Raw genomic sequence first — 11,417 nt, forward strand, 5'->3', positions numbered from 1 at the left:
AATTAGTTAAAAGTATTCTTGCTTTCCACTTTGATTTACACTTTGTCACATCTGACTTCGTGTTTGGGGGTTTAGGCTCAGGGGAAGTTGAGTCAGGATGCATTTAGTTTGGTTTTAGTGGGCTTCATGTTTATGTGATTGACATTCACTTCTGTCTATAACTATGCTGGCCATCCTGGTATAGAGATAAGTTCTAGGAATCCTGCCCACTGGGAAGGACACATCCCAGGTTGGGACTTGAGGGTGCAAGGCTATATAGCTTCCTACAGTGCCCAGAGCAGGAGGAATATGTGTAACAGAGGAGAAACAAGACTTGGAAGATTTGGATAGCAAACTGGAAAAGTCTTCCATGCATCAGGTGTGTAAAATTATAAGCTACAAATCATTCTCTACAACACCTAGTCAAAAAGGACGTTCTTTTCCAAAAGGAAGATAATCAAAAGAGCAGATGCAGTCACTATACTTTCTTTTTTAATGAGGATTCCATGACATAGAGTTTATGATATTTGTTTCTGGAGTACAAACCTATACTAGTACCACAAACAGCAAGGGCATCTGTGGGCAAAGTAACACATTTATGCATCTCAGCTTGTCAGCTTGCATCTTACAGTACTTTCTGCATCCTGTTCGGATGAAGTCTGGTGGTTCCAGATGAAATGGTGTGCTAAATGGTCACTGAGTCAGCAAAGGTGCCTGAACTTTCTAAATTGTTAATAATAAACAACAAGTGTTGATCAACCCCCAGAAGACTGGTTTACTTTTGATCTCTATAGGAAAAATTGTATTACAAAATTGTTGTTTTATGAAGGGTGATCAAAGAGCATGCAGCCAAAAAAAAAAAGGTAGGAAAAAGGTGTACTAAGCAGTTAATAACAAGTATAAAAAGCAGTTATTTTTTTTTGGACTCATGATGGTTTTAGTTTGATCAGCTTTATACAATTTGAAATGTGTATTGATTTCTCACTCTAAATAAATATTCCCTTTCATATCTAATTTGGTATTCAAAATTTTGTAATATTTTTCAAATAGAATGACAAATAGACATTTGATGTCTCAGTGCAAGTTCTTCACAATACGAGAACTAGTCACTTAATCCCTCCCTACCATTGATGGTAAAAAATTTTGCTATTTCAGCTATAACAGCTCTAAGTATACAACAGCTCTATATAACATATAACTATATAACAGCCCTAGAGAACATGTAACTATAGGACAGCTCTATACAGCAGATAAATATATAATAGCCCTATAGCTGTGACAGCTCTAATTTGCATTGCCAGAAGTGACAGGCAGTCTTCTGAAACACTGCATTTTACTCTAAATGGTGCACACTGTGTAATCTATTTAAAGACCTTTTAAGGAACAAGCAGGAATTCAAAGTTAAATAATTTCAATCTGAAATGGGGACACTATCAGCAAACTGCAGGTTGTGGGAAACTCTACAGAACAAACAACCTGGTTTCTTCAATTTGAAAAAATTGTAAAAAAAAAAAAAAGCAATGGAATGGGAACTATTAGAAAATGACATTCATGAGATAGTTGGAAATCATCTGACTGAATATTTGATATTACGTAATTATTGTTACTTCTTAGATATGAGATGGTTGTTAAAAATAGTTATCTTGTAGAGATATGTAAAATATTTTTAGATAAAATTATATACCTGTAATTTGTTTCAAAATACTAATGGAGAAGTGGATGAGGCAGGTATGACTATAGGTTAAGTTTAAGGGCTGAGTGAGGGGCACATAGAGGTGCATTATACTATTGTCTTTTTTGTGTGTGTATGCTCAAAATTCTCTATAATAAAAAGTAGTAAAATACTCAATTTGATTGTCAAACCCAACAGACATGACTCAGATGCCAAGACCATCATACGGATGACAGAATCTAGTGCGTGGCTGTAGTGCATGTCTTGGGGAGTTAAAGTCTTGATAAATGTCAAGAAGTGAAACAATTTCATTGTTTCTATTATTAAAATTAGAAGTTGTGTGTAAGTTGTATACAATTAGATACTTTCCTTGGTAAAAAACAAATTGGAAATTCTTATAGTTTTGTATTTTATTAAGCATGCCCAAATATTCCACACATAGGAAATATGTGTTTTAAAGAGATCATGTAGCATTTATAATAGAGGAAGCATTGTTATCCTAGCATGAATATAATGGTGATATGAAAAATATAATAAAATGATTAACATTATGGAATTTTTATGAGGCAAAAAAAATGTTTTTGTTTTCCAAATGAGACCAATATTTTATTTACATACAAGAAATAAGCCAGTACAAAATACATTCAAAAGAATTCACTTGGCGCTAAAAATTCCACCACCACCCCACCCCCAATCTCACACATCTGGGTTCTTCTCCTGGCAGCCCCTGGGTCAACTCAGCTTTCCTGGGCCTCCTGCAAGAGCCTGGGGGCAGGGGGCGGGGTCACCAGCCCTGAGGGCAAAGGTGAGGGTGAGGCAAAGGTGAGGGTGCACTGCTGGTAGTGCTCCAGATCACACTGCATCTCGCAATCACCTCTGTCTACAGGTGGACCTGCTCCATCCCCCACCAGGGCCCTGGCAGCCCAGGGCAGGTGGTAAGAGGAGGGCAGGTAGTTCAGGTGCACTGAGAGGTGTCTCCCTTCACCTGGCAGTGCTGTGGGGCGGCTCCCTGCCCCTCCCAGAGGATGCAGTGGCAGGTGCTCTGTGCCGAGGTCCCCAAGTGCCTTGATGCCCTAGCCATGGCATGGCAGGTGGTGAGCAGGTACGGGTCACAGAGCTGCTGTGGGTTCCACTTGTGGTTGGGGACAAGGACAAAGCCGTCAGAGGAAACTGGGTTCTCAAAACCAGTACTTATCCCTGTATCTTGTGACATCTGACATTGTTGAACCCTCACTGCTACTTGAAACTGTCTCCCTTCAGTATCTATGTCCTCCTACCTTTCAGGGTGCTCCCAATCTCATGTATGGGCTACAATTCCTCCGACTCACCCTTCAGTCATGGGGGGGGGGGGCGTGGGAAGGGTGGGAAGGGGGCTTGGGCATCTGTGGGCTTCTCCTCTGGGGATTATAAGGAGGTAGCATAAACTGAGGGGAGATTTCACGCATGGCTGGACCAAACCGGAAATCATCTGCTTTCCCATCCATCCCTCCCAGAACTGTGCAAATCTACTGTAGAAATAAAAGGTATCAGTTTAGAAAACACTTCATGAGGAAACCATTTGACTTTATATGATTGTATTTTTCAAAGAATATCACAAGAGTGACCAGCTTTCCCCTCGAGATGAATCTTGATATGGTAACATCATTTTTGACGAGCGAGGCTGAAGGACCCTAACAGCGACCCCAGCAGCTTTTTGGATGAACTCCATATGTTGCAAGAACTTGAAATCTTGGCCACCAGGGGAATTCTGAAGTTCTTCTTCCTTAAAGTGTTGGGGGGAATAGTCCAGCGAACGGTTTGGGGTATAATCTCCAGCGAGTCTGATGGTATACAGGCATAAAAAAATGGCTGGTTTTGTTTTCCTTCAGAATGGAAGCTGATATCCTCTTGAGGAGGTTTTGATGCTGACTTATGTTTGCTTGGGAAATAATCTGATCTTTCTGACTCATAATCCCGTACTTTCTCCTTTCTTGTGTGTTTCTCTTTACTCTGTGTATAACTGTCATCACATTCCCAAGGAGTGTTGTTCTTTCTAGATATATCCAATTTGGCCTTCTTCCGTTCTTTGCTTTCTGAATGCCTGTGAGGTTTGCCTTGGCTTTTTGCAAGATGTAATTTAATGTCTGATTCCATTAAGGGGACTAAAGAATAACGTTTTCCGCTCCTTGTAGTCTGCGAAAGCTTCTCTTCACTGAACAGAACGGAAGATGATACAGACAAAACCTCTACAGTATTTAAGGAACTGTGACACCATGGGTCAGGAGGTCGCATTTTGGAGGATGACCTATGTTTCCTGCTTTTGTGAGATTCATAAGAAGGTGGTGTCATTTTGGAGGATGACCTATGTTTCCTGCTTTTGTGGGATTCATAAGAAGGTGTTGTCACAATTGAGGAATGTTTTTCATAGCCTCTAATATGATGGGAACCTGAATCTTCACTGTAAAGTGGTTTCAAATCAGTTTTGATTTTTTTCTTCTTGTAGAGATTTTCCACAGGCGTGCCTTTCTGTAATTCAAACAGAATATTCTGTGATTTCCAACTTAAATAAGGGTTGGCATCTGAAAACATACATTCTTCACTCTCGTGTACATCAAGAGCTGAGCATTCCTCCAAGTTATCGGAACTCTCAATATTTGTCTGACTATCAGTAAAATCTTCAAAATTCTGACTTGAATGGGAATCAACTAAATCCTGAGTCTTTTCCTGAGTCTTTAAGTCAACAGATTCACATGTATTTGTTTCTTGAAACCATACATGACATCGTTTATCTTTTTCTGGAGTCACATGAGATTTTAACTTTGAAAGAGCCATGGTATCTTTCTGCACTGTGTTGTGTTGATCAGGGTCAGAGGCACACACCTGGGTGGGCTCCAAGAAATTTCTGACTAATGATGAGTTTTCATGGAAACTTTGCTTTTTGAAAGAGATATGTTCTTCTAACGGGCTTGTATCAATGGAAAGACCACCACTTTCTCCGCTATTGTCTATTTTTTTACGTATTGCAACTGTCTGTAATTTAAGAATATGTTTGGGAAGTGCATTTGGCTTAGGGAACATACTTTTGACTGGAGAGCCCAGGAGAAAATGAAGGTATTTGTATTGTAAATCAAGATCTATTTGATGAAGAGATTTTTCCTCAAAAAGTAACAAAACTCTGTTTTTTCGTTTTGGTACTTTGACACCAGAATGAATACATTTAGATAAAGGTTTCCTTCCATCCTGAGCCCTGGCCATCGTGTAAGATTCTCTTACAATTCTGGGAAAGGCTTTCATTTGAATCTCCAGTGTTTTCATAGAAAAGTGTATGAGAAGTTTGTTTTTTTCTCCTACTGAATAGTTTTGGAGAATATGAGGCAATGTCATCTCTCTAGCAGAAGTCAAAGGAGATGTTCCACTTTCTAGCTCATTTATACTCTTTAACTTTGTAATGATCTTTTCACTGCCCCTTGAAACATTAACAATCAGTGACTTCATACAGCTGACAGGAGGTGAGTCTTTTTGGTATTTGTGCTTTAGGTTAAATTCTATAGTATCAATCCCTTCCAGAGACAAAATGAACATTTTTTTATGTCTTGGATAGAGCTTCCAACTGTTATGTTTTGAAATAGCCAGTTTTTGATAAAAGTTGAACTTTTGGAAGGATTGTTTTACCACCTCTGGTATCAAATTCAGTTTTATTTCAGGTGCTTTTGACTCTAAATGATTGGTGGGCTTGGTTTTTTCTTTGCAAGTAAAATTTTCTAAAATAGGTTTTGGCTGCAATTTGTGATGTATTGTCATGGATGTTGCATCTGGACCCCCTGCCAAAGGTGGTGACTTCCAATCATCAGTCTTATTGTCTTTTACTTTTTCCAGTATATTAGGAAAAAATTTGTCTCGAATCATATTTTTTACCTGGGATTCAATGACATTTTTAATTGCTTCATAAAGAGGAAGTAAACTTTCTGCACTTGGACTATCTGCCACTATTTTTATTTCATTACTTTTAACTTGGGGTGGTACAGGCACAGTTCCTGGAGAAGTTTTTTGTTGCTGGACCTTTTGTATGGCTGTGTCCTGCACAGGTTCACTCTGATCCCTATGCTTGGGTGGCGAGGCACACTCCATGGTATCAAATAGTTGAGTCTCATCTTGTGGTTCTTCTACCCATGGAGGAAAACTATTCATATTTAGGGTACTTCTCATGTGAGTTTCCACATTTTCCTTTGGATCTTTAGACATGAATGGACACTCTGTAGGTGTCTGAATGGGTTTTGGTGCCTTCTCTTGCTTGATCATAAGCAAGTCAGGTTCTTTTACGATCCTTGAGATATCATCGCGTGGAACAACACTTTCTTTTGTTTGTGGAGCTAAATTTTTATATATTTCACTGCTAAGGTTTGCTTCTGATTTGACACTAGGAAGCTTGTGCATTTGTCGTTCATCCACCATGAAGGGCTGGGAATCCTGTGGAACTGTCTTTGTAAAATTCTGGTCCCCTTCTTTTACAGTGCTCGAGCTGTCCCTCTTCATAGTTTCACTAGCGTTCGGTGATTTCTTCTGGAATTTTGAAAGACAGGTTCTCTTTGCTCTTTCTAGGTTTATCTCAGATTTTACTGTTTCTTTAGTCTGAGATGGACTCATCATGGAAATAGAAAGACTTCTGACAAATATTCCTGAGGCATCTTCTCTCCACAAAGCTATTTTCTTTGGTTTGTTAAAGTTATACTCTAATTTCTTTCGATTGCTTGGAGTACCATGTCCTGTATTGCCTAGAATCTGTAGAACTGGATGCTTTGGGGTTTTCATATTTAAATATTTGGGGCTCAATTCTCTTTTCAAGTCTGCTATTGTTAATCTGCCTTTCTGGCCTCCAAATTTGGGAGAAAGAGGAATATAGGCGTAAAATGAATCCAGAACATGTTTTTGAAACATTTTTTGTAGCTGAATGTTTTGTTTTGCACCAGACACTTCTCGTTCCTTTTTATGTTTTTGCTTGATTAGGCAGCTGTTTGCCATATGAGTGATTACCTGACTCTTAATTTGAGGTTCCTCTGCCTTTAGAGATGCAGTGTTCAGGTTTACTGTATTGCTTGTGTCCATTTTTATTGTCTCCTTCTCCAGATTAACAACGGTGTGTTTGTGCATTTCTATTTTGTCCTCTTCCAGATGGACAGCTATATTTGTGTCTATTTGTAATATCTCTTCTTTTATTTGTAACCTTTTTTGCACCAGATTTCTAGTAGAGCTTGTGTCAGTTTTGTTTTTTTCCTCCAGATCTCCACATTGAACTGCAAAAGTCCAGCAGGAGGAAATAGACTTCTGAGGTGATTCTAGACTGTGTTCCTCTTGTTCTGGAACAAGCAATGTCTGCTCCCTGTTCCCTCTTTGGGCATCAAACTCTGTAATATCCATGTGTATTCCTGGTAGTATTTGTATTCCGGGGTACACTGTAGTTTGCTTGTGCATATCTATTTCCAGTGGTGTCTTCTGCTTTACATTTTGAAGTGGAATCTTCAGAGAAAGGCTAGAATCCACCCTGGTCTTCTGTCCACTCCCAGACTGCACCAACACTTGCTTTTTCATGACAACTTCTTTTTCTATATTTTGGGGGTCATTTGACTCTGTGATATTCATTTTCTCAAGTGATTCCTTTGTCTGTGGTGCTAACACTTTGGGAGAGGACATTTCACTTATTTTTTCATTATTTCGTCTGTCTTCCTCTGGCCTATCAAATTTACATGACTCTGCAGATCCTGGAGATGCTTTTGATAAAGTTTCTTGTTGGTAGGCACCTTGCTCTGAAGCAGAAAATCCTTCTGAACTGACAGGGGAGCCAAGTGTGGCATATATGTCCTTGGATAGTTTCCTTGGAAGTGAAACTAAAACCTGAGGACTTATTTTATGGTTTAAGTTATTCATTATTTCCGTTTCTTTCTTCAGATTTTCGATTTTAGTTAGATCCATCATGGGGAAGGAAAGAACCATAGTAAAAGTTTCTGGTTTGTATTTTTCTCGCTGAGCTTCTGGCCCTGAAAAGAAACATTCCAGCCTTTTCCCACTTGTAATGGTACCAAATCCTGTGAAATAAAAGTCCTCATGCTGTGAATTTAAAAGTAACCGACTCAAATATCCTTCAGATTTGACTTGTGGAGGTTCTTTCCTTCGCTGTACACTGATCATGAAGTTTGAGGTCCACTGTTGCACGGCCTCTTCTGGCACCGAGTGTTCTGCATTTTTAACAATTTCACTCTCACCAGCAGCTGACTCTCTAATTGCTGTTTTCTGGGTATCTGATGATTCCTGGAGATTCTGCTGTGGACGAGAGGATCCCATGATTCCTGGTGTGTCTTTGTCTATTTTGCTCCCTGACTCTAGATAAAGAGGTGCTGATGGGATGGAAAGAAAAGTTCTTGTCAGAACCATACATGGTTCATCTTTACCTTTGTGCACTTTTCCCCCTGGCTCTTTAATAACATTCAACACAAATTCCTTTATACTAAGGACATGTGGTATTGGTGAAATCGTTGCCTCTTTGTGATGTGTCCTGAGCCTCATATCTACTTTTTTCACATCATACTTTTTTTCTTTCTCTGACATATGTTGTTTTCTTTTTATTACATCACTACCAATTCCCTTCGTATCTGGTCTCTTCTTTGCATCTGATAATGCTGAAAGCATTCGTGGAAGTAGAGAGGGTTTTTTAATTCCAAGCCTTCCTTCATCTACTTGTGTACCTTTATCCAATTTCAGCTTAGTTGGAGGTTTGGAAACATAAATGTTTCTTACCACCGTACTGGGTGGTTTACCTTGACTTTCCTGTTTCTTTTGCTCTGTCCCTCCAATGTTCAGATGTAATTCTGTTCTGTGGAGCATATATGAAGAAGGTGACTTCTTGGACTTCAAAGTTATATCTTTGGTGTGCATCGCACCTCTCCTATCTACCGTTTTTTCTCTTTCCCTCTCTTCTTTCTCAGGCATAGGTTGTTCCTCGTTTTGAGCATCTTTCATGGTATCACCACTAATTGAATATGTATGTACTATTTGCCCTGCATTTGATATTCTGGGCAAAACAGACCTTTTAAGTGCTAGCATTTCATTGTCGACTTGTATTTCTTTATCTATTTTGAGGGCAGGGAGAGATGGTGACGAAGTAGAACATTTCATCAGGTTTTGACCAACTTTCATGGTATCAGCACTGATTGAATCTGTATGTACTATTTCCCCTGCATACGATATTCTCAGCAAAACAGACCTTTTAAGTGCTAGCATTTCATTATTGACTTGTACTTCTTTATCCAATTTGACGGCAGGGAGAGATGGTGATGAAGTAGAAGATTTGGTCAGGTTTTGAACATCTTTCATGGTATCACCACTAGTTGAATCTGTATGTACCATTTCCCCTGCATACGATATTCTCGGCAAAACAGACCTTTTAAGTGCTAGCATTTCATCATTGACTTGTACTTCTTTATCCAATTTGAGGGCAGGGAGAGATGGTGATGAAGTAGAAGATTTGGTCAGAACCATACCTGGTCCATCTTTACTTTTCTGCATCTCCTTTTCATGATGTTTGGGGGACACGAGGTTTCCTCTTTCTACTCCATCCTCTTCCTTGTTCTGGGGCAAATGTTTTTCTTTTGGGGGACTGATGACAGTATCACTAGCCACTGGCTCTGCATGTACCACTTCCTCAGAACCTGATGATTTCTGGAAGTTTACTGGGGGAAAAGAGGGTCTTGATAACATTGGCATGCCCTCTTCTCTGATGCTGGTGTTTTTGTCAAGGTGAAGAGGAGAAGATTTAGAAGTGCAAGTCTCAGTCAGTGTTACATCACCCGGCTCCCATTTATCTTCCTGAACCTTCCCTTCTTGCCCTTTAGTTTTCCACTGAAGGTCACTTAGATTGTATGTAAGTAAAATAGGTGATTCTTTTGCTTCCAAATCCATATTATTGTGGTCCACTCTACTATTCATATCCACATATTTCTCTCTCTCCTTCTCTTCTTTCTGTAGCATGTGTTCTTTTAATTTTTTTACATCTTTTGAAAGTTGTCCCTCATTGGTTTCAGCATATTCTGATGATTCCTTGGACTGTGCTTGTAGGAGAGGCAATTTTGTAATTCTTATCATGTACCCCTCTCCTTCTGTTGTATCAGATTTAAGATATGGTAGAGCCAGTAAAGAAGTATAAATGTTTTTCAGTTTTGTGACTAGTTCACTGTCCTCTCTCTGTACCCTTCTCTTTTGCTCTTTAATTTTCCATTTCAATTCTTTGGTATCACGTATATGTGAAAGTGGTAATTCCTTTGTGTTCTGATGCATAGATATCAGGAGCACTTTGTCTTGAGTATCTGTTTTGAGTCTAACTTCCTCTTTTAACATATAACCATCACATGACCTAGTATCTGCTTTTTCACTTGGGAGCACTTTGTCTTCAATACCTGTTTTGAGTCTATCTTCGTCTTTTAACGAATAACCATCAAATGACTTAGCATCTGCTTTTTTGCTTGGATTGAATGGATCATAAACCTTCAGTGGTGAAAAACAGGATTGTGCTATTCTTTCTGTGTCTTCCTTTTCATTCCTGCTAGTGTCCCATTTCAGGTAAGATGGAGAAAGTAAGGAGGCACGAGTTTCCCTCAGAACAATTTCTGGCTCACCTTTGCTGTCCTGCACTTCCTTCCCTTGCTCTTTGACATTCAAAGGTAGTCTGTTTCTACTGAGTAGATGTGTAAGTGGGGATGTATGGGCTTCCAAAGTTATTATTTTGGGGTATATTCTATCTTTCTTGTCTTTTGTTTTTACTCTGACCTTTGTCTCTCTATATGGCATATGTCCATTAGTTTTTATTATTACATTACATGAGCTAATACCTTGACTGGACTCTGCATATCTGATTTTCCCTGCACCTGATGACTCAGGGAGCTGAAATGGTGAAAGAGAGAATCCTGCAACTGCAGGCAAGTCTTTGTCTCCTTTGGTTCCTGCATCCAATCTATGGTGAGATACAGAAGGCAAGGAAGGAGGAGTTTTTGTTGGAGCCACATCAAGGTCTTCTGTTCTTCCCTGCCCCTGTTCTACTCTCTCCTCAATGCTCGGCCATGGTTCCTTTCTCCTACTTAGAGCACCGTGCTCAGCAACACTGAACACATGAGGAGGGGCCGATATCTTTGCCTTGAAATCTGTGCCACTGGCGCGCACTGAGCTGCTCATGGCTGCTGTTTGTACTCTGTCCTTTTCTTTCGGTGGTGGATGTTGTTTTCCTTTCTTTCTGTGGCTATCAGTTGACCTTGGAGGTGCTATCTGCACTGAAGGCAATGAATCTTGGAGCTCAGGGGGTGGCACATAATTCCTTATGATTCCTGGACCACCTTCTTCTTCTGTTGTTGTGTCAAATTTAAGATGAACTGAAGAAGTGACAAAAGGACAAATTTTGCTCAGAAGCACGACTGTGTCCCTTCTGCCTTCTTGCCCCCTTTTCACTTGCTCTTTGATGTTCACTTGCAGTTTCTTTGCTTTGAGTATACGGAAAAGGGGTGATTTCTTTGCCTTCAAAGCTAAGCACTTGGGATGCATTAGGTCTCTCACAAAAATATTTGCTTTATCCTCTTCTTTCTGTGTCATGTATTTTGTTCTTTTCAAATCACTCGAGATATCATTCACAGGTGACAGTGTGTATTTTAATTTCTCTGCATTTGATGATTCCCTGTGCCATGAGGATGGAATACCGGGTTTTATTACTCCTTGCTTCTCTTTCTTGCCTTCTATAACTTTGCTTAATGTA

General features: G+C 39.6%; 3 protein-coding genes across 3 annotated transcripts; all 3 read right to left on the minus strand.

The window, feature by feature from the left end:
* Positions 1 to 2,975: 2,975 nt before the first annotated feature.
* LOC137751882 (leucine-rich repeat transmembrane protein CCDC168-like) lies at positions 2,976 to 4,885 on the minus strand. The gene has a single exon (XM_068526528.1). The coding sequence runs from the start codon at positions 4,883 to 4,885 to the stop codon at positions 3,293 to 3,295; it is 1,593 nt and encodes a 530-aa protein (XP_068382629.1). The 3' UTR covers positions 2,976 to 3,292.
* Positions 4,886 to 5,427: 542 nt separating this feature from the next.
* On the minus strand, positions 5,428 to 7,966 carry LOC137751883 (leucine-rich repeat transmembrane protein CCDC168-like). Its single transcript, XM_068526529.1, has 2 exons — positions 5,546 to 7,966; positions 5,428 to 5,451 (listed from the first exon to the last, which is right to left on the minus strand). Exons 1-2 carry the CDS (start codon positions 7,964 to 7,966, stop codon positions 5,428 to 5,430), a joined length of 2,445 nt encoding a protein of 814 aa, XP_068382630.1.
* Positions 7,967 to 8,255: 289 nt separating this feature from the next.
* LOC137751884 (leucine-rich repeat transmembrane protein CCDC168-like) lies at positions 8,256 to 11,257 on the minus strand. The gene is made up of 2 exons (XM_068526530.1): positions 8,709 to 11,257; positions 8,256 to 8,301 (listed from the first exon to the last, which is right to left on the minus strand). The coding sequence occupies exons 1-2, from the start codon at positions 11,255 to 11,257 to the stop codon at positions 8,256 to 8,258; spliced, it is 2,595 nt and encodes an 864-aa protein (XP_068382631.1).
* Between the last annotated feature and the right edge of the window lie 160 nt (positions 11,258 to 11,417).

The sequence above is a fragment of the Eschrichtius robustus genome, chromosome 18 (genome assembly GCF_028021215.1).
Source record: "Eschrichtius robustus isolate mEscRob2 chromosome 18, mEscRob2.pri, whole genome shotgun sequence".
In the NCBI taxonomy this organism is placed as follows: domain Eukaryota; kingdom Metazoa; phylum Chordata; class Mammalia; order Artiodactyla; family Eschrichtiidae; genus Eschrichtius; species Eschrichtius robustus.